At 33.9% G+C, this 23470-nt stretch overlaps 1 protein-coding gene across 7 annotated transcripts in view; it reads left to right on the forward strand.

Moving 5' to 3' along the window:
- ARB2A (ARB2 cotranscriptional regulator A) overlaps positions 1 to 23470 on the forward strand; it is a 427691-nt gene that overhangs the window by 168008 nt on the left and 236213 nt on the right. For all 7 annotated transcript variants that reach the window (XM_027100623.1, XM_027100624.1, XM_027100620.1 and 4 more), the window contains one exon: positions 7440 to 7658. In XM_027100623.1, the coding sequence (XP_026956424.1) occupies positions 7440 to 7658 (219 nt within the window). The remainder of the gene's footprint in view (positions 1 to 7439; positions 7659 to 23470) is intronic.

Genomic DNA, 23470 nt, shown 5'->3' on the forward strand with positions numbered 1-23470 from the left:
TTTGTTAAAATATCTGGATGTATATACAATGTGCATGTACACACAAACACACACACACACACACACACACACACACACACACACACATTCCTAAGAGGTACACTTTCCTTGTGAGGGAGTAAGTTTAAATAATACTCGTAACACAAACACAGCTTACTATTTATGATTACTCATCCTTGAAAGTATAGCTAGATTGGCTTTAGAAATATTTTATAATGATTTTTTCTTTTTTTTTTCTTTTCATATTCCTCTTCCTATTGAAGAATAACATGGCTTCATGTAGAAATTTTAGGAATTTGTACTTAATTATTATTTGGAATTTTCTACTGAGTGGAAATATCTTAAAATGAAAGGTGACCATAAGTATAGCACTGTACCTAGCATAGTGCTTGGTAGATAGTAGCTGCTTATTAAATACTTGTTGTGTAAAATCAGTGTTTAAAGAATGATTGACTCAGTGAATACTTGGGATCTTTCATTATGTCCTCATGGTTGCAAGTGGACTTCGGAAACACAAGCAAAGCACTGATATATTCTTGAAAAAACAACAAAAATATTTTAGACATGCTATTTTAATTGAGGGAATAGAAGAGAAAGGTGACATATTTTAAGATAAAATGATTTATGTACCACAGTTCGTAAGCAGGTTTTAAGAGTAACTTAAAAACAATATGTTTGTATTGTATATGATTGGGTAAGAGTGATATTTTGAAAGACCATGTGCCTACCATCTATAGCTACAGTATTTACACAATTTTATAATGCTAATAAGTTAAGAGAACATTTAAGACTTTAAACCATAAAGGCATAGCTAGCATGCAGAACATACATTTCATAAGATAAATTTGTCCATTCAAGTCGGCTTGGGAACATGTAATAAAGGAGGTGTGTCCATAGGGTTCCCTGTATCCACTTAGGCATTTTGATCTGTCACTGACTGGGCAACAGTTGTAACTTGTTACTTCTTTTAGTTTAATGTATGTTTATGTCTTTTTATGAGAATGAGAAGCAAAGAATATAAAATATTTCATAATGCTGTAGTATTAAATCATATTTCTGCCATTTATAATGAATGGTAAATGTTTTTATAATGCTATTGTACATATGGAATGCTTTGATAAATAAGATATTGATGATTAGAAAAGAAATTTGTGATATTTAAGCAACATAACGTTCTAAAGCCTAGGAAAAGTTAGAAACAGAGCAGGTGATAATGTGAGTAAGTGCAAAGTAAATGTTTTAAAATAAATAGCACTTGGTTGACCTGATGTCAGAACCGGAGACAAGGGTGTGTGTTTGTCAATATATCCTTCATGTTTTACAGACTCCTAAGGGAACAAGGGAAGATACAATTTCACCTTTTCTGTGCCAAAACATTTTAATTATATCTTCTTCCAGCTACAGCGGTTCAGTAACCAAGGAGCTGACATTGATGCATGTGTTGATAAAGCTGCAAACATTCAAAATGAGATTAACAAAGATTTTGAGCAAAGGGTGACAGCTAATTTTGCACAGTATTCTGCATCTAATTCAGGCCAGCGTAATAATAGAATATTTTATAACTGTTTTGTTATTCAAAAGGACTTTTATGATGCATTTGTGTTTGTGGATATCTTTGTAGCATACTCAAAAATTATCCTATGGCTTAAAACTATTTGCATCTGTGTTATAATGCTGAAACAATATTAAAGGGGAAAAAACCCTCTTATAATAAGTTTTTTTGTAATTGTACTTTATCCTTTGGAACTCTTTGCATTTACCTTAATTTATCCCGGTACACTAGCTAGGGAAGGTATAGAGATGGCAAACATATATTTTCTAATATTGCTTAGTATGCACTAATACAATGACCACGAAAAGTTATATTCGACTTATTTAATTAATGAAACTGTAGTTTCTTTATGTTCTTGAGCTTCTTTGAGCACATTTCAGTGTATTTCTTTTCTCTTCTATTCTCTACTTGAAAGCAGCAGACAGTCTTCTTTCACTTTTCTTTTTGTTTGTGAAATTTTCTTTTCTTTTTTTTTTTTATCCACTCTCTTCTCCATCTGCTTTCACTTTTGTTTGCTTGGGCCGTCTCTCATCCCAACTTGATAATGAGGAATGCAGTGTGACCCTGACCTCTATCAGCCCATGCATGACCTTCTGACTCTACCATATAACCTTTGACCTTCTCTTTGACAGGTTGATTAATTACCCTGTGTTATGATTTATGAGTAAGTGCTATGTAAAAATAATAGACAACAGGTGGTCCTCCGAAAACTTTTTGTGGCATGTTTTCTTTTACTGACTAACTTGATGAGCTATTTGAAGTTGGAAACTTATTGGGTAATCTATGTTGGTTCACATTATGGTATTTTTATACCGTGGAACACAACATTAGAATTTAGGGAACTACAAGTCAAAGCATGGTCATGACAGACATTTTACAAAATATTAGCAGGGTGCTGTTACCTAAATGCAGTTGGGAAGAAGCACAAAACAGAGTCAAGTGACATTTCAGGCGTTTCAGTCCCAGGTCACGTCTTGAGAAAATTGCTGAAATAATGGAGGGGGCAGTTTTCAAGCAGAGCTGCAGCTCCAACAGCTATGTTTACTTTTAACGCTTCACTAGTGACTTCTGATTGGTTGTCATGACCTCATCTCACTGTTGCACCTAGGATGTTGCAACAGTGACATATACATACCCTTCTTGAGAAAAAGATGAGAAGAAACACAACATACATCTTTCAGAAAAGATGAATGGACAGTAGTAGATATAGTTTATAGATAAGACACTTTGGGTTTCATTTCCCTTGAGGATGGGCACCTATCTTCTTTCAAACCCAGCAGATAGAATGCTGAACGTGAAAAATGTGATTGATAAATCTGTGTAAAATGATCTCTTACGGAGCCTTGCCTGAAGACCAAAACAGATAGTTCCGTAGGTCAAAGGATTATACTCTGGCCCCTGACCTCTTTGGTCACATGTGGCTTGGCAGTATTGGCAGGTTAATATGTAGAGCTGAGTACTTTCAGCTGATTTTTTATGTAGCCAACCACAAGAGATTTGAAAAGATGTAGAATTTGCTCCTATTTTCCGATTTCCTTATAATTGGTAATTAATAGGCAAATTAACTTAGATAAATCTTCAGTTTTGGCAAGGTTTCATTGGGGTCAAAAGTAAATTCTGTTTCTGGCCAGGCATTTTAAAATTTTATCTATTTGTAGAATCTTCTCCATAAGTGCATTTCTGTACTGATTTAATTTCTTAAGCAAGATTTCCTCTTTGGTTCTTTGTGTTTCGCATCACCTGTCTGTTCTAGACCCCTGACCTAAGCCATCATTTGTTGATTGAATGATAAATGAACTATTAATTATTAGTAAGTGCATCTATAGACTTCAAAGTAAAGGAGGCCCAGAGGCCTGTGTATTCTGTTTAAATCACAGCAAGCACTGTGATGAATAAAATGCTACGTCAAGCAGTAAAATTTTGGGAGTTTCTGATTAAGATCCCATGGTTTATACCTTATAAACACAGGTTTAATAATGAAACTATAGTTATAGCTACAAAAGGGTAGAAAATAGGATGAGGTAAATTAAAGAGCTAAAGCTTACTTTTACCAATATCTGTCCTCTTGATCACCTTGATCTTCTATTAGACTGTGCGATCAAACATGAGTTAATTAACAACTTTATGTATGCTTTGTCCCTTGAAATGTTGGATATTGGAATTGATTTGGGTGAATCATTACAAAAGATGCCAGAAGTTTTATTTATTTAGTTGTAGAATGTTAGATAATCAGTTTGATCACTTTATCTTGGTAAAGATAACAGAACTTTCCATGTACATTTGAAATGACCAAAATTTTCATCGTAGGAGAAATTTAGCATGCTTAAGGAATAATTAAATTAAAAATACTTCAATATAAAATGTTTAATGTTCTAAGCATTAATTATGGAGATCTCCTTTGGAGTGGCAGTGCACAGTTCTTTTATGATATTATATTTGACGCCTGGTTATATAGAGTAGTTTTATAAAACTTTATGGGTACATTTGTTAAAGGTTAAACTAGGATCTCCTCTTACTTATTTCTGTGTGTACTGATTGAGTTACTTGGGATAGAAAGAATTGATTTTTAAAATGGTGTTTATTCTCTTTGTTTAAGATATAAATTGATATCATTCTATTTAAAACAGTTAAGTTTAACTTCTGGTTTGTGGTCTGCTTTGTTTACTCTGACTATTTACTTTGACTCCTTAGTTTACATATATTAATGTTAACATGGAAAAGCTCTTTGTAGCTTTATTATGTAAAAGGATTTTTTGGACAATGTTTACATGTGGCAGAGAAAAAGAGGAACAGATGAAGTTTTACTACATATCTTTAGGTGGGATAGTTAACTTTATTTTGTTGCTCCAGCTTTCTCCTACTCATAAAATGGTTATGAATGGTCTCTGTGAATATTGCATTAATTATCAGGAAAATTTTATTTGAAAAATGTAAGTTTTTTACAGAATGGTAATTGAATTTGCAACAGAGACATTTATTAAAATTAGCTCTCATTTCCACAGAAAATGTTCCTGAATATTTTTGATTGTTATTCCATTAATTAAATTTGCAGATGAAATATCTAAATGATAAAATATTTTCTGAATAAATCAAACATTTAAAGAAAAGCATTCATTGTTGAAATTTATATGATAAAAATTATTTAATTGATTTATATAGTCATGATTTAAAAATAGAATCATTTTTCATCTGTTGATGCCTTGGTGAAAAATTGACATCATGTCTTTATAAAATTGGAGAAATGAGTCATGTAATTTTCAGTTACATAATCGATAACTTAGACAAATACTACTAGTTTGATGATTTATGTGTTTCTGGTTTTTATACTTATTTAGATGGGACATATCAAATTTCATAGTTCATTTAAAATCAAGTAGGCACAATAATTTCTCAATCTATGATTTGCAAAAATTAAAGTAAAAACTTCTGCTCAAATAAATCTGGCATTATGCAAATATTATTTCTAGTGATTAAATTATAAACTAGGGTGATAGCTTTCTCATTTTTGGTGACTATAAATTTTGTCTAAAGAATTTACCTTTATTTGGAGTTTATTCATTGTGCAAAGATGATGTTCATGTTTTATCAATTTATTAAAGTCCCACTTTGTTACCTTGAGTTTGAAATTTTTCATATTATCATTAAAATGTAATATATCACTATTTTCATCTCTAAGAACTCTAAGATTCTGTTTTGGTCTTGCTAACCCTAACTCTTGTAAGTATGAAAGGCTGTGTGTGTGTGTGTGTGTGTGTGTGTGTGTGTGTGTGTGTGTGTGTAAAGTTCAGTTCACTCAGAGAAGGCAGGGAAGAAACATGACAGGAGACCACTTACTCACGGTAGAGAATCTAGTAAGGAGGCAATTTTCTTTTTGGCCTATGGTGACCTTTTTTGACTATGTTCCTTACACCAGAGGCAGTGTACTGAATGCCTCTATTTCAGCCTGTTTAGCAGAGTGCAACAGTGTTCTTTAACTTACTTTTGGTGGGAGGAGAAGTTATAGCTGAAATTTGAGAAGGGCGTGAAAAGTTGTAAGAGGCACAAGGAAGAGGGGTAGGAACTTCCTTCAAATGTGATTTTAATAACTAGTCAAGTGTGTCCAACTGTAGAAAATCACCGAGTGACAATATGTCTACCTGACAGTGATCACAATGAATTACAAGACTTTTGAATAGCTATACAGATTAGAATAAAGCAGAACCAAATAAAATATCTTTTGTTGGTAAAACTTTGACTTACCAGCTAAGAAACTTAAAAAAACGATCTTGTCTTGTGTTTTGTTAATGAACATTTAAATTTAAAAATTTGTAAAGTGTTTTATAAGCCTTTCATGAACAAGGTATGAAAGGTTTTATTTAAACACATATTGAGGAATATGTGGTATTTTGTTTATCAGTTTAGTATATATTATTCTGTAGTTTTCATATGTGTAAGACAACTATATCTTAATTAACAGCCCTATCACTAAAATCAAAACTTCAGTGATCTTGAAAATCTCCAAACCATATCATGGTTTTAGACAATAATATCAACTGATTGGGGGGAAACTGAAACAATCCCAATGAAGTTTGTATGTAGTTTGTGAAATCAACTATTAGAAAAGCCAACAATGTGTAGCAATGTAGCATATTTACAAATAAGGACAATAGAGTCTATGCTTAATATTGGCTTGTATTACTGCTCTCAGTTTGTTTTTTTAATTATCATATGTTTGGTTTGGCAAAAAACAATTAAATTTAAACTTGATGTAGAAGATTCTACAGTTACAGTTTTGGGAAAAGTATGTACTTTTTTTTTTTTTTAGTAAGGATGAGAATTTTTTAAGCTTTATTTTTAAGAGCTCTTATTTTTTAAACATAATATAACGCATGTTTTAAGTATGACCTTACAAGATTTTACCAGACAAAATAGGGCACCCACAGTACAGAATTGAATAGAAAAGACAAGATATAAATAGCTTCAAAAATATGTGTGGCTTGTCAGTGGTAATTGTTTATCCTTCTCTATTTTCTCATGGTTAGATTATTCCATCATTTACAATATAAGTGCCAAAAGTTTCTTTAATTATAACTATAGAAAGGTTTGCCTTGCTAGAATTAAGTCAGACAGGAAAACATGTTTTTAAAACTTTAAAAAAAATATAATAGCTCAATAAGCTGTATTTTAAATTCTGGAACTTGTTTCCTGGTACTAGTTCTTAATAAAGAGAAATTTTTATGGTAGTTGAAAAATAAAAGAAATTTCAGGATTAAAAACTTGGTTCCATACATTACAGTAAGACATTATTTTGTTTTGTGATTTGTGTGCCTTCCTGAAAGAAGAGAGGTGAAAAGAATCCAGTATGCATAGGTAGACATTCTGTGTTCCTGATAATAAAGACTTGTAAATCTGTAGGCTGTTTACTCCTCTTTAATTGCTTATTCTTTTTTTAAGTTCAAACAAATAAAAAATACTCATTAAAGTGCAATTGTAAAGGAACAGAAATCCAGCAAAATGTGGTTGGAATTGTAAACTTCAATTTCAAAGAGGTTATTTTCTCAAAATATGTATTATAAATATTAATGTGGTTTGAAAGTGTACTTGCTATTTGATAATTTATTTGAATCATTTTGGGGGTTCTTGGAGATCTAGTACTTTTTTAATTTAAGCTTTATTATTTTAATGTGTTACAATTATGTCTTTTTGATCTTATAGACAGTCTATGCTTATTTCTACACACAATACATAATTTTAAATCACTTTCTGTTGGAGAAATTAAAACTATATTATAAAGGAATATTTTAGTGAATATGTAACTATATTAAATCACTGAGATTTTAAGAACGTTTTTATGAATTGTAATGATTTCTAATATTAAATTATGCTGCCTTTTTTGCTTTCAAAACAGGAAGGATATGGAGTAATAGTACTGAATCCCAATGAAAACTATATCGAAGTAGAAAAGCCGAAGATACATGTACAGTCATCTTCTGATAGTTCAGATGAACCAGCAGAAAAACGGGAAAGAAAAGATAAAGTCTCTAAAGAAACAAAGAAGCGACGTGATTTCTACGAGAAGTATCGTAACCCCCAAAGGGAAAAAGAAATGATGCAGTTGTATATCAGAGTAAGTAATAAGCAAGATCATTACTTTCCTTCATTATTTCCTTTTCCTTTTTTTTTAAACCACAACAGCAACTAACATTTATTGAAAATCTTCCATATGTTCAGACCTGTTCTAAGCAATTTTACATTCCTTTTCTTTATTTATAGTTTATTTTCTTAAATTATTTTGTTTATTTTTTTTAAGTGTTAATTTTTAAAGATTTATTTCCCAAGGGTGTTATTTGAAATGTTTTCTGTTTTTTATTCAAAGTAACAAAACGCATTCTTATTTCAGTGTGATATTTTATTTAAGTCTCAAAATCAATTAATAATGCACTGTACAAACATCAGTCTTCGTCTTGGGTGGTTATAGTTTTAATGCATTGTTTTCCTATGAGCAACCATCCATCCACAGTTTCTCAGCCTAACTTCTGAAGGCTGATGGAGGGAGGAAGAGTAATTAATATCTTAATAAATATTTAAGCTAGAATAGTTTAGGAATAGTGTAATGAGGGAACTCTGTCCTTTGCTCTTTTCTTATCCAGTGAACCTTTGCACTTTGTAATGCTAGCAGCATGGGATCGTTATAGCAGTGCTGCCCAAGGAATTCTAATTCTATAGGGGGCACAAACAATTTTATTTGCCCTTTGACACATTCTGCTTGATATACCACTGTGCATTATATATATATGACAGATTCATGCAGTTTTCAAAGCCCTTATTATGGGTGCTAGAAATATAATTTAATAGTACAGTATGTCCAAAATGCTATTGGGTAAGTAAAATAGTAAATTGATATGTTCTTCAAAAGTGAGCAATTCAGAACATTTAAATATAGACAATTTAACATTTTATAAATTATACTGTGAGATAGTAATAAAGTTTCAGATTATTCAACTTGAGCTATTTTTACATTTACTTTAAAATTCATTAATAAAATATTTCATACCACCTTTGAGGCAAAATATGTAGCTTTATAAGTTATTTTCTTTATTTTACTTCTAGTTCATGGCATAATCGCTATACTTTTGGGAATTGTACTCCAGACATTCAACACATTTGATTATAGGTCAGTCTGTTGAGTAAGTTAGGACAGTTAAGCAGCATATAAATTCTCAGGACCCCCCCAAAATATATCCAGATCAAGACTACCTAAAGCGTATCATACAATGAATCAAGCAAAAGTTAGGCAGATTACAATATTTAAATGTCTGAAAAGCATCTCACTATTTAATATATTGTTTGAGAAACAAAAACAATGATTAGATTTGGAATTCATAAGTAGCTTGTTCATGTAGTTATATTACTGCCTTTCTTTGCCATGACTGCATCAGGGTCCTGATGTCACCTTCTTCTCTATTGGTTGTCCTGAGCTTCCTAATTAATATGATCCAGTCTGTCAACCACCATCTTAAGATAGAATTTAAAAAAAAATTCCCCCTTATATCTGGATTCCAAAAATGAATTGTGTAAGTTTTTGAAATATACAAATCACTCGCAATATTCAGTTTTCTATGTAAAATGCAAACAAAAAGTGATTTTGCGTATTAAGTTTTTTACTTCTTAAACAGTTTCTTTTATTTGCCTATGATATGTACAGATTAATCATCTATTTCTGACATCTGTCTTTTAAATTTTATTTCTTTTCTATTTTCTCTTTATCATGTCACTATTGCTTTAATTTTTCTCTTTTGTTCTCTTGTATGTGTGCATTTTCTTTATTCTTTTTTCACGTCTGTTTTGTTTATTTCTGCATCTATTTTTTTATTGTACCAAGGGAAAAAAATATTTTTATGTCGCTTCATTAAGATCTACCTTTCCCTTTGTCTTTTTTTCTTTGTTTTATCTCTTCTACACTCCTGCTATTTTTACTTCTTATCATGTCTTTTTGCCTCTTTCTTTCTTGTCCCATTTCACTCATCTAGGTTTTCATTGAAAGCACTAAGAGACAAAAATAGACTCATGTAGATAACACAGCTTTATACCTGATAGTCTTAGTTATGAATGTTATTTTTCTTAATAAACACCCTTTCTCTTAAAATCTTCCAGAATTGTGCAAAATAGCAGAGCTAAGCTGACACTCTTCAAACATACTTCTAGATAGTAAGGCATGATCCTGTAGTGGGAAAGAGAATAATGGTTCATCTTGTGTCAGGTGCCTTAATCCTTAGGTAATTTTGATCCACGCAAGAAGTGACTTCTAGTACTCTCCTTTCCTCTACATATCTCCAAATATGTATTTGTAATTTTCAGACACAGAGCATGTATGTGATGAGGATGAATTAACTTTTATTTATATACTTCTTAACCATTTACATTTTGAAATCAATCATCTATTCTTTGGAACAACCCCATGAGCTAGGTAAATCAAATAATTTCACCCTTATTTTATAGTTAAAGAAACTGATGCATAGATGGTACATTTTTGTCTAGGATCACAGAACTACTAAATGATGGAACTAAGTGTTAAAACTAGTGCTTCTGATTACTGTAGATTCTTGCTCTCTTTCCTCTTTACCACATTGTTCTAACTGGTTGAAAATAAAATATGTATCTGAAATATGAAAATTAAACCAATTATAATAAAAGCATGATATGATACAGTAAACTACGTTTGATGATTATATAGATTTTTGACCAGTTATCATTTAATGGACACTAGTAACTGTCAGTAAACAATTTATTTAGTATGTTTATAATATATAAATAATAATGTTAACACATTGACCAGGCGATTTTTGCAGAAACTAGTGCCTGTGGCCGCAATACATCTCCAGTCAAAAATGTGTTAAAAAATTTAATATGATCAATAATACTGATCCCATTTTACAGATGAGGAGACTAAGAGTCAATACTTAGTAAATTTCCTGAGGTCACATAGCTCTTAACGTAAGGTCCATGGGGCAGGGACTTAGTCTGTTTTTTTTCATTGCTGTAACCCAGAGCCTAGAACAGAAACATAATAATAAATATTTGTAGAACAGAGCCTTCATAATAATTTTTTATTTGATAAATAGGATGGTAGAGCCAGGATTAAAATCCCAAACTACTACTGCTTTCTCTAATATGTCTTGCATTATTAAAGTATACTACTTGATCTTCTGTGAGGAAACATTCAAAGAAACCAAAACGAAGAAAAATTACATTGTTGATCCCCTACCTAATCCAGTAACTGAGAAGACATTCTGAAAATTAATGATAAAAAATCGGTTTGTGGCTTCCCTGTTGGCGCAGTGGTTGAGAGTCCGCCTGCCGATGCAGGGGACACGGGTTCGTGCCCCAGTCCAGGAAGATCCCACATGCCGCGGAGCGGCTGGGCCCGTGAGCCATGGCCGCTGAGCCTGCGTGTCCGGAGCCTGTGTTCTGCAACGGGAGAGGCCACAACAGTGAGAGGCCCGCGTACCGCAAAAAAAAAAAAAAAAATCGGTTTGTCATGATTTATTTGATACCTTGATTGACCTATACATTTTCATCTGAATATATAAAAGTGAGATACCCTATTTTCTTTTTTAGCTATATCATCATGATGCTAAAATTATGGATGAAAATGGAAATATTTATGCCAACCTATTGCTATTTCTGTTTTACACACTTGCTCATAAGAGTACAGCCAGGCTATTGTACTTGCTCTACCCTGTATACACTTTGTGCTTTATGGAATCTGTAACTTTGCTTTTCTGTTCTTTCCCTTAATTCAGATTCTGTCCATGTTGTAGTGCCCAGCTGAAATCCCACTCATCCACACCCATCATATTCAGTGACCTCTCCTTACTAACACTGTTGGGAGTTGCCATGATTAGTTAACTTGAATGGAATTTGTCATGTTCTATCTTGAGCTATCTCTTCTGTCTCATAATATTATTATCAATTTATCTTTCATGCCTTTTCCATTATAGCCCTACAATCCTTTGAGCATGCTTTATAGATTTTGGAATTGCATATCAATCCTTATGAATAAGCAGATAGGAGCCAGTTTTTACAGTAGTACAGTGCATACTGCAAGAAAGTCAGGAACTGATGCTAAATCTACTAACTAGGATCCAATCCCCTGGAAGGAGACTAAAGCAAAAAGACTAGGCCTTAGTCTAGGGATACCTAGATAATGTGACTTGCAGCATAGGAATGAGGGTTATTCTGGTATCAAACTGTAGCATAAGAGGACAAATACTCAGACTAAGGAAGAAGATCAGTAAAAGGACTTTATAGTATGTAGGTGGAATATGGGCAAAAGTGATTTGATGCTGATCTATGTAATGTTGTGTTAGAATTGCTTGAATATATCTTCCCTAAGAAACTTAGTTGTGGGCTGTAGTGATAGGAAGTAAAGTAGAGGGATTAGACTTAGAACGTTAAAAAAAATAAAACTACTAGAAGTGGAGGGGGAAGGGAGATCATATGGCCACAGAAGGAAAAATCCAAATGTGGAGGAGACATTTAGAGAATAGGAATCTTGGCAGAGCCTGGCATTACACATTGAAGATACTCAAATATTTATGGATTGATTGCTTGTTGACATCCATCAAAAAACTTATTCCTTAACACGCAAGATATTTGGTGTCTAGTTTTCTGACTGATTTTTTTCAGCATTCATGTGAATTTTTGCAATTGTTCAGAAACAGCCAGCTCTGATAAACTGAAGCTTTCTTTTAAAAAAAATCTGTTTTTGATGCTCTGACTTGGACTATGTCCAAAATATTGCTGAAGGCTAATAAATATCCTTTCTTCTCCTCTGTACCTCTTCTTTTCCGTGCAGATGCCACTGGAAGTCATTTCTATCTAGTGATTTAGCAACCAAATTCAACTCACTTATATTTCACTCAATGATTGTTTAATCTCTGAAACCATTTTATTTTCCTAGAATATTCAAGTATTTGACTTTTCTTTCTCTGGCATCCAGTAAATAGCCAAAATCTCCTGTGAAATTTTTGCAAATATCTAGTATACACCAGCAGAAATAAAGTAGAATCGAGGCCTAAAACTTTAAGATTAGCAAAGTATAGTTTTATTTTACCTACTAAATGAGTCTAAATAGATGTGACTAACTATTGGATTATGTAGCACATTTCTGATGCATTAGGAGCAGAGCTTGAGAGATCAAAATACTTCGTCTTTCATGTGGCAACTTTCCTTAACTATGAAATAATGTACTTTCTGGCATATATTATGGCTTATTAAGGGGATTGATTTGGTCTAGGCAATAAACATCATGTCAGACATGCCTGGCAGGAAAACCTGCTTAATATGTTTTGTAATAAGATGGAACTTTTTGTTCTCGGAAACATCTGCCAACTGAATTCAAGAGTGAAGACAGAAAATGTCATCAATTTAGTGGTAATCCTATAAATTTAGTTTCTTTTTGAGCAACACACATCAAGACACACAAAATTCCCAGTGTTAATCACCACTGGTATAGTACTTTGTAAAACGATGAAACAAAAACATTTTATTTTTATATAATGTGTTAATTAATTCATAATGAATTTTAATATTTCAACTGATAAAATTTTAACAAGCATCTTGCCAACAGATCATTTTTTAAAGCATCTGTTTTTTAATGTGTTGGGTTGAGAACTGAGTCAAATGGCTAAATATGTACATATATTCTTTTTAAAAACATATTTCAACCCCCATAATAATAGATACACTATGTTTTTCCCCTTAGACCACCAGGGGCTGCTGCTGTTCATATTGAATTTTGTTTTTCCTCAGAAACTGAAGACACCAATCACACTATATTTTTTCTTTCTTCCTTTTTTTTCCTTAGCCCAAAATCTTTTAAAATATAACTAGAAAGAAAAAATGAATAGACTTAGCTAGTAACTGAATAATCAATATAAGAATGTATTATTTTAAACATTTTCTATATTCTAAGACATCTACATTTTTCCAAATAAACTTAAAACCTGTAGTCATTGAAGGCAGATTGTGATAATAACTCTTTTTATTTCCTATTTTTAGTGCCTGTATAACATTTAGAATCATATCCTTTGCAGAGAGATAGTGTGGAGATGAGGTTAGAAGTACAAAGTCAGATAGACCTGAGCTTGAATCTCAGCTCTTCCACTTAATATAGCATCACCTCAAACAAGTTAACTTCCTTATGCCTCAGTTTTTTTGTCTGAAAAATGGAATGATAATAATATATATAAAGTGAACATAGTATCCGACACATAGAAGTCTTGGGAATTCTGGGCCAATAAATACCATCCTGTCTTCTCTCAAGTTCAGAATCAATTGAGAAAGAATCCGATTTCAAAATCCCCTTGCAACTTTTGGTACCTTGTACCAAAATAATACCCCTGTCTTACCCTCCTGGGTTTGAAACCCAGTGAACACTATAGCATAGGAATCAGACAGAAGGAGATCAAAACATCAGCTTTGCTAATTGATGTAGTTCAACTGGAAAATGTGGCTTAGATCTGTGGCTAAGTTCAGACTTCCTAGTGTATTTCCCCCTGAAATGAATTTTCACCTTTCCTCCAAACATCCAGTGTGCCTTTAACATGGTAGAAAGCAAGCTGGAATGCATCCTTCCTGCAGCAGATCATTGTTATTACTACTTGCATTTTCTAAGAACTCAATACAGTAATATTAAAATATAATCATTAAGTGTTCACTAAAGCATACGTTAGTTTCTTCATTTTAAGGTTTTCATTTAAAAGAGAAGCTCTGATCAAACCTAATTACAGAGAAGGTTTCCATAAAATTGTAAAGCTTTGAAAGGGCCATAATTCTATTTCAAATCATCAGAAATTAATCTTCGTATTTTCATGTTTCATGTTACCAAAGCCTGGTAAACACAGTAGACTTTTTAATAAATATTTGATGAATGCATATTTGAATAAATGCTTGCTAACATGAACCTACAAAGCAAAAGAGACAGACCCTTCACTATATAAATCTACCCTTTTATATTGACTAGCGTGAGGTTGAAAGAACTGTGAGACTATGTATATTATGTCTAAACAACTCTAACACTCAGAAAATTAGTGTATTGTTCTCTAAATTCAACTAACAGCCATTTTTAAGTCTACCAAGCATTCTTTGGATGTGGTTAAAAACAAGTCAAAATGAAGAATTAGAAATAAGTAAAATAATTAGATATTTAGATTTATAACAGAAATTACAGAAAAGACCAAAGCTCTGCATTTAGGGGTTTAGATTGGCCACTGACGAATTTTAGTGGGGGGATTCTGCCATAAATATAAGGTAGTGGAAAGAATAAGAACTTTAGGATCAAAAAGGTGCATGCTGTGTAACCTTAATTCTCTCGCTTACAAGCTGTGACTTTAGGCAAGTCACCTCTCCTCTCTGAGTTTCAGTTTCTTCATCTGTAAAATAGGGATATTCATAGCTATTAGGCTGTTGTATGGAATGAATGAGGTAAATTAATGTGTATGAAGACAGCCAGTGGGATACCTACTATTCAGTATATCCCCTTTCCTTTCTTTTCCCTCCTTATTCCCTTTCCCTTAGGAAATATGGAGAGAATTATGGCCAGATGACATCTGTCCCAATTAGTTTACATTCAGTGCTTCTCAAACCTTTTGGTCTCAGGACCCTTTTTCAAATGCTTAAACATTATTAAGGTCACTAAAGGGTTTTTGTTATATGGGTTACATCTACTGATATTTTCCATAAAAAGAATTAAACCTGAGAAATTTTTAAATATTTATTTTAAAATAACTAATAAACCTATTATATGATGACATAAATAACATATTTTTATGAGAAATAAGTATATTTTCCAAAGCAAAAAACACATAGTGAGATGTGTGACATTTTTTAAGTCTCTTTAATGTTTGGCTTAATAAAAGAGAGCTGAATTCCTACATTCATCTTGTGATATATTGTCTTTATTGACATTTATGAAGAAAATTTGGCTTCACACAGATATGCATTTGTATAAAGAAGGAGTGTTTTGGGCTTCCCTGGTGGCGCAGTGGTTGAGAGTCCGCCTGCCGATGCAGGGGACACGGGTTCGTGCCCCGGTCCGGGAAGATCCCACATGCCGCGGAGCGGCTTGGGCCCGTGAGCCATGGCCGCTGAGCCTGCGCGTCCGGAGCCTGTGCTCCGCAACGGGAGAGGCCACAACAGTGAGAGGCCCGCGTACCGCAAAAAAAAAAAAAACCTTTGAAACACTCCTTTTCGCGGACCGGGGCACGAACCCGTGTTCCCTGCATCGGCAGGCGTACTCTCAACCACTGTGCCACCAAGGGAAGCCCCTAAAAGGTTTTTCAGATAATTATATATATTCTTCTTTGATGCTATACTAACATTCAACAAAAGGTAATAGTTTCTTAAAGATTAGTTGCTGTGTGAATCTAAAACACGTCAGTGAGCATTGCATACTCTGTGTTATGGAAATCCATTGGTCTTTGTTGTACTTTGAATGGATCTTTTACCCATGAATGACTTTATAACATCTTGTATTGGTCATTTGGAAAATATTGTTTCACTGAGCTATACAGATCTTCCAAATGTTGACATATTTTATTATGTAGTATCAAAAATTCCTATTACTGTTCCTACCAATCTCATCCACAAAGCTTTTAAGAATTGAAAAACTATCAAGCTTATCAAGGAGTGTACAAGTTGCCCAAAATTTTAATTTTATCAAGAAAGCTCAATTTTTATCATTAGCGACAAATATTGTCAGTTGTTTTCCTTAAACTGTCAGGCTTTGTTCATTTTCAAGAAAATGGCTTCCAAATGCCCAAATCTGAATCATAGTTTGTTTCTCAGTCTTACAAGTAAAGATGGTGTTCCATTAAAAAAGTGGCTGCTTTAGCTCACAACTCAATTAATTGCCCAACTAGTTTTTCTCCAGACAACCATCATAACATAATTTGGTTTGCAGGTGCTTTATGCGTTCCTTCTATTCATCACTCAGAATATTAAACAGACATATGCTCAGGGGTTGAGATTTAATAAAAGTAGTTTTTCTGCTTCATCAACATCTTTAAGCAAACTTTCTTTCTTTTCCCGAGTATATGGTAGTGAATAATACAATGACTACTAGAGTTTAGAACCGCTACAGTGATCTGTGCTAATTCACAACAGTTTTATTCTCCATTGTTTTCAACTGTTAATGCAAATGCCAACACAGTGAAAAAGACAAATAATGTCTTATTATTATTATGCAGACCCCCTAAAAGGGTCTCTGGAAACCCGAGATGTTTGCTGACCACATTTCTAGAACCATTGGTCTACATCTCTTTTCTGGAGTAAGCGTAGAATCAACAAAAGCAAGCAGTTTAGATTAGGATAAGAACCATTTCTTTTTCAGTTCTGGTTTTAGTCAGTATAAAACTAGAACAATATGAGCAGCTATGTAACCTGAAATAGAGAAACTAGAACAGAGTAGGACTGGTTTATTAAGGCATTTGGTGCTATCCAGTTTGAAATTTTCTCATCTGGACTCAGTGAGCATTATGTCCAGACTGCTTCACCTGTTCTCTGCCCCGTGTCATCCCCCTTCATTGAAACTAACATGTCAAGTCCACAGTGACCAGGTCAGTGGAATTTGAGGATTTAGAATTTGTTTTCTACTGCTCTTCCCCAAAAATAAAAGACCGTGGAGAATCACATGCCCATTTTGGGTTTTAGCAACTATAGCTTTCATTTCCTTCTTTTCCCTAAAATGAGTGGCCTCTTGCTTCCCAGGAAAGCTCAAATATTTATCCCTGCTATCCAGCTGGGGTCTATTTTATTACCATATTCTACTTGTTCTTTACCGGTGCTATCTCTCTGTTACTGGTGCTGTCTTCCTGTTTTATGCTTTCTTTACTTTGGATTAGAATGATTCTAGAGTAGTTAAGAACTGGGTTTCTGGTGTTTGGCAATGTGTGTACTGGATTTTGCAAATAGTATTCACTCAGTAAATATTAGTTAGAGTTATTGTATGTAATATCATTGATTTACAGTCCATTTGCACCTGTCATTGACTCTCTTTCCATTTGTGAAGCCATGCTGCTCTTAGCTCTTCAAATTGGGTTCCTCTTATTTCTTGTCTAAGAAAACATTTGACAGTAACTGTCTAAAATACAGTTGGATTCACCATGCTTCTATTTGGCTTTGATCATGAATCACTTTGGTCATGTTCACAACTTCCACCCCCTTCTTGGGAAAAGGGGGCAATTTAAGACCCTCTGATCCCAACTCCTTCCCCCCTTGTGCATCCATTTGTATAGTTAGAAGTAGTTGTCATCATTTGTTTGTTCGTGTAATCCTCATAATTGTCTTATGTATTACCCTGACTTTACAGATCCTTAAATGAGACTCAGAAATGTAAATAGACTTACTCATAGTTACATATCTAATAAGAGTAACTAAACCAAGGTTTGAGCCCAAGTCTGTCTGACTGCAAAGCCTCTGTTTTTCCCACTATACTACATTGCCAATAATGAACATTTCCTACAACTGATTCTCTAAGATTTCTCTGTGTGTATGTGAAATATATATACATGAGTGAAAGGATAAATGGATCTTTCTTGGATTGCAGGCAATTGCTGTAATCAGAATAGTATTTCCCACATGCAACAGTTTATTCAAAGACCGTACTTAGAGGATTACAATGGTTAGATATATTGGGTATAGAATTTGCGACCCACATACTCTCCTTGAGGGTAAGACACCCTTACACATTTCTTTTTAACATCTTTATTGGACTATAATTGCTTCACAGTGTTGTGTTAGTTTCTGCTGTATAACAAAGTGAATCATCTATATGCATATGTATATCCCCATATCCGCTCCCTCTTGCATCTTCCTCCCACCTTCCTTATCCCACCCATCTAGGTGGTCGAAAAGCACTGAGCTGATCTCCCTGTGCTATGCAGCTGCTTCCCACTAGCTATCTATTTTACATTTGGTAGTGTATACAAGTCCATACCACTCTCTCACTTCGTCCCAGCTTACCCTTCCCCGGCCCCGTGTCCTCAAGTCCATTCTCTACATCTGTGTCCTTATTCCTGTCCTGCCCCTAGGTTCATGAGAACCTTTTTTTTTTCAGATTCCATATATGTGTGTTAGCATATGGTATTTGTTTTTCTCTTTCTGACTTCACTCTGTATGACAGACTCTAGGTCCATCCACCTCACTACAAATAACTCAATTTCGTTTCTTTTTATGGCTGAGTAATATTCCATTGTATATATGTGCCACATCTTCTTTATCCATTCATCTGTCAGTAGACACTTAGGTTGCTTCCATGTCCTGGCTATTGTAAATAATGCTGCAGTGAACACTGTGGTACATGGCTCTTTTTGCATTATAGTTTTCTCAGGGTATATGCCCAGTAGTGGGATTGCTGGGTCATATGGTAATTCTATTTTTAGTTTTTTAAGGAACCTCCATACTGTTCTCCATAGTGGCTGTACCAATTCACATTCCCACCAGCAGTGCAAGAGTGTTCCCTTTTCTCCACACCCTCTCCAGCATTTATTGTTTCTAGATTTTTTGATGATGGCCATTCTGACCAGAGTGAGGTGATACCTCATTGTAGTTTTGATTTGCATTTCTCTAATGATTAGTGATATTGAGCATCTTTTCATGTGTTTGTTGGCAATCTGTATATCTTCTTTGGAGAAATGTCTATTTAGGTCTTCTGCCCATTTTAGATTAGGTTGTTTATTTTTTTGATATTGAGCTGCATGAGCTGCTTGTGTATTTTGGAGATTAATCTTTTGTCTGTTGCTTCATTTGCAAATATTTCCTCTTATTCTGAGGGTTTTCTTTTCATTTTAATGTTTCCTTTGCTCTGCAAAAGCTTTTAAATTTCATTAGGTGCTATTTGTTTATTTTTGGTTTTATTTTCATTTCTCCGTGAGGTGGGTCAAAAAGAATCTTCCTGTGATTTATGTCATAGAGTGTTCTTCCTATGTTTTCCTCTAAGAGTTTTATAGTGTCTGGCTTTACATTTAGGTCTTGAATCCATTTTGAGTTTATTTTTGTGTATGGTGTTAGGGAGTGTTCTAATTTCATTCTTTTACATGTAGCTGTCCAGTTTTCCCAGCACCACTTATTGAAGAGACTGTCTTTTCTCCATTGTATTTTCTTGCCTCCTTTATCAAAGATGAGGTGACCGTATGTGTAGGGTTTATCTCTGGGCTTTCTATCCAGTTCCATTGATCTATATTTCTGTTTTTGTGACAGTACCATACTACCTTGATTACTGTATCTTTGTACTATAGTCTGAAGTCTGGGAACCTGATTCCTCCAGCTCTGTTTTTCTTTCTCAAGATTGCTTTGGCTATTCGCTGTCTTTTGTGTTTCCAAACCAGTTGTGAAATTTTTTGTTCTAGCTCTGTGAAAAATGCCTTTGGTAGTTTGATAGGGATTGCATTGAATCTGCAGATTGCTTTGGGTAGTATAGTCATTTTCACAATGTTGATTCTTCCAATCCAAGAACATGGTTTATCCCTCCATCTCTTTGTATCATCTTTAATTTCTTTCATCAGTGTCTCATAGTTTTCTGCATACAGGTCTTTTGTCTCCTTAGGTAGGTTTATTCCTAGGTATTTTATTCTTTTTGTTGAATTGGTAAATGAGAGTGTTTCCTTAATTTCTCTTTCAGATTTTTCATCATTAGTGTATAGGAATGCAGGAGATTTCTGTGCATTAATTTGTATCCTGCTACTTTACCAAATTCATTGATGAGCTCTAATAGTTTTCTGGTAGCATCTTTAGGAATCTCTATGTATAGTGTCATGTCATCTGTAAACAGTGACAGTTTTACTTCTTTTCTAATTTGGATTCCTTTTATTTCTTTTTGTTCTCTGATTGCTGTGGCTAAAACTTCCAAACTATGTTGAATAATGGCGGTGAGAGTGGGCAACCTTGTCTTGTTCCTGACCTTAGTGGAAATGGTTTCAGTTTTTGACCATTGAGAACAATGTGGCTGTGGGTTTGTCATATATGGCCTTTATTATGTTGAGGTAGGTTCCCTCTATGCCTACTTTCTCAGAGTTTTTATCATAGATGGGTATTGAATTTTGTCAGAAGCTTTTTCTGCATCTATTGAGATTATCGTATTGTTTTTAATCCTTCAGTTTGTTAATATGGTGTATCACATTGATTTGCGTATATTGAAGAATCCTTGCACCTCTGGGATAAACCCCACTTGATCATGGTATATGATCCTTTTAATATGCTGTTGGATTCTGTTTGCTAGTATTTTGATGAGGATTTTTGCATCGTATTCATAAGAGATACTGGCCTGTAGTTTTCTTTTTTTGGTGACATCTTTGTCTGGTTTTGGTATCAGAGTGATGGGTGCCTCGTAGAATGAGTTTGGGAGTGTTCCTCCCTCTGCTATATTTTCGAAGAGTTTGAGAAGGATGGGTGTTAGCTTTTCTCTAAATGTTTAATAGAATTTGCCTGTGAAGCCATCTGGCCCTGGGCTTTTGTTGGTTGGAAGATTTTTAATCACAGTTTCAGTTTCAGTGCTTGTGATTGGTCTGTTTATATTTTCTATTTCTTCCTGGTTCAGTCTCAGAAGGTTGTACTTTTCTAAGAATTGGTCCATTTCTTCCAGGTTGTCCATTTTATTGGCATAGAGTTGCTTGTAGTAATCTCTTATGATCCTTGGTATTCCTGCAGTGTCAATTGTTACTTCTCCTTTTTCATTTCTAATTCTGTTGATTTGAGTCTTCTCCCTTTTTTTCTTCATGAGTCTGGCTAACGGTTTATCTATTTTGTTTATCTTCTCAAAAACCAGCTTTTAGTTTTATTGATCTTTGCTATAGAGTTCTTCATTTCTTTTTCATTTATTTCTGATCTGATCTTTATGATTTCTTTCCTTCTGCTAGCTTTGGGGTCTTTTTGTTCTTCTTTCTCTAATTGCTTTAGGTGTAAGGTTAGGTTATTTCTTTGAGGTGTTTCTTGTTTCTTGAGGTAGGATTGTATTGCTATAAACTTCCCTCTTAGAACTGCTTTTGCTGCATCCCATAGGTTTTGGGTTGTCGTGTCTCCATTGTCATTTGTTTCTAGGTATTTTTTGTTTTCCTCTTGATTTCCTCAGTGATCTCTTGGTTATTTAGTAGTGTATTGTTTAGCCTCCATGTATTTGTATTTTTTTACAGATTTTTCCTGTAATTGATATCGAGTCTCATAGCATTGTGGTCAGAAAAGATACTTGATATGATCTCAATTTTCTTAAATTTACCAGGGCTTGATTTGTAACCCAAGATATGATATATGTTGGAGAAAGTTCCATGAGCACTTGAGAAGAAAGTGTATTCTGTTGTTTTTGGATGGAATGTCCTATAAATATCTGTTAAGTCCATCTTGTTTAATGTGTCATTTAAAGCTTGTGTTTCCTTATTTATTTTCATTTTGGATGATCTGTCCATTGGTGAAAATGGGGTGTTAAAGTCCTCTACTATGATTGTGTTACTGTCAATTTCCCCTTTTATGGCTGTTAGCATTTGCCTTATGTATTGAGGTACTCCTATGTTGGGTGCATAAATATTTACAGTGTCATATCTTCTTCTTGGATTGATCCCTTGATCATTATGTAGCATCCTTCTTTGTCTTTTTAATAGTCTTTATTTTAAAGTCTATTTTGTCTGATATGAGAATTGCTACTCCAGCTTTCTTTTGATTTCTATTTGCATGGAATATCTTTTTCCATCCCCCTCACTTTCAGTCTGTGTGTGTACCTAGGTCTGAAGTTGATCTCCTGTAGACAGCATATGTACGGATCTTGTTTTTGTAACCATTCAGTGAGTCTGGTCTTTTGGTTGGAGGATTTAATCCATTTACATTTAAGATAATTATCAATGTGTATGTTCCTATTACCATTTTCTTAATAGTTTTGCTTTGTTTTTGTAGGTATTTTCCTTCTCTTGTGTTTCCTGCCTAGAGAAGTTCCTTTAGCTTTTGTTGTAAAGCTAGTTTGGTGGTGCTGAATTCTCTTAACGTTTCATTATCTCTAAATATTTTAATTTCTCTGTCAAATCTGAATGAGATCCTTGCTGGGTAGAGTAATCTTGATTGTAGCGTTTTCCCTTTCATCACTTTCCGTATGTCCTGCCACTCCCTTCTGGCCTGCAGAGTTTCTGATGAAAGATCAGCTGTCAGCCTTATGGGGATTCCTTTGTATGTTATTTGTTGCTTTTCCCTTGCTGCTTTTAGTATTTTTTCCTTGTATTTAATTTTTGATAGTTTGATTAATATGTGTCTTGGCGTGTTTTTCCTTGGATTTATCCTGTATGGTTCTCTCTGCTCTTCCTGGGCTTGATTAACTATTTCCTCTCCCATATTAGGGAAGTTTTCAACTATAATCTCTTCAAATATTTTCTTATTCCCCTTGTTTTTCTCTTCTTCTTCTGGGACCCCTACAATTCAAATGTTGGTTTGTTTAATATGTCCCAGAGGTCTCTGAGACTGTCCTTGATTCTTTTCATTCTTTTTTCTTTATTCTGCTCCCCGGCAGTTATTTCCACCATTTTATCTTCCATCTGACTTATCCGTTTTTCTGCCTCAGTTATTCTGTTATTGATTCCTTCCAGAGTATTTTTAAGTTTAGTAATTGTGGTGTTTATCAGTGTTTGTGTGCTTTTTAGTTCTTCTGGATCCTTGTTATATGCTTCTTGTATTTTCTCCATTCTCTTTCCGAGATTTTTCGATCATCTTTACTGTCATTACTCTGAATTCTTTTTCAGGTGGGTTACCTATTTCATCTTCATTTATTTGGTCTTGTAGGTTTTTACCTTGCTCCTTCGTCTGTAACATATTTTTTTGTCGTTTCTTTTTTTCTTTTTTGATGTGTGCTGCTGTATTCCTGTCTTATTGCTTGTTTGGCCTGAAATGGCCAGCACTGGAGTTTGC

The sequence above is a fragment of the Aethalodelphis obliquidens genome, unplaced genomic scaffold (assembly GCF_003676395.1).
Source record: "Aethalodelphis obliquidens isolate GAN/ISIS:26980383/991018 unplaced genomic scaffold, ASM367639v1 scaffold4, whole genome shotgun sequence".
Taxonomy (NCBI): domain Eukaryota; kingdom Metazoa; phylum Chordata; class Mammalia; order Artiodactyla; family Delphinidae; genus Aethalodelphis; species Aethalodelphis obliquidens.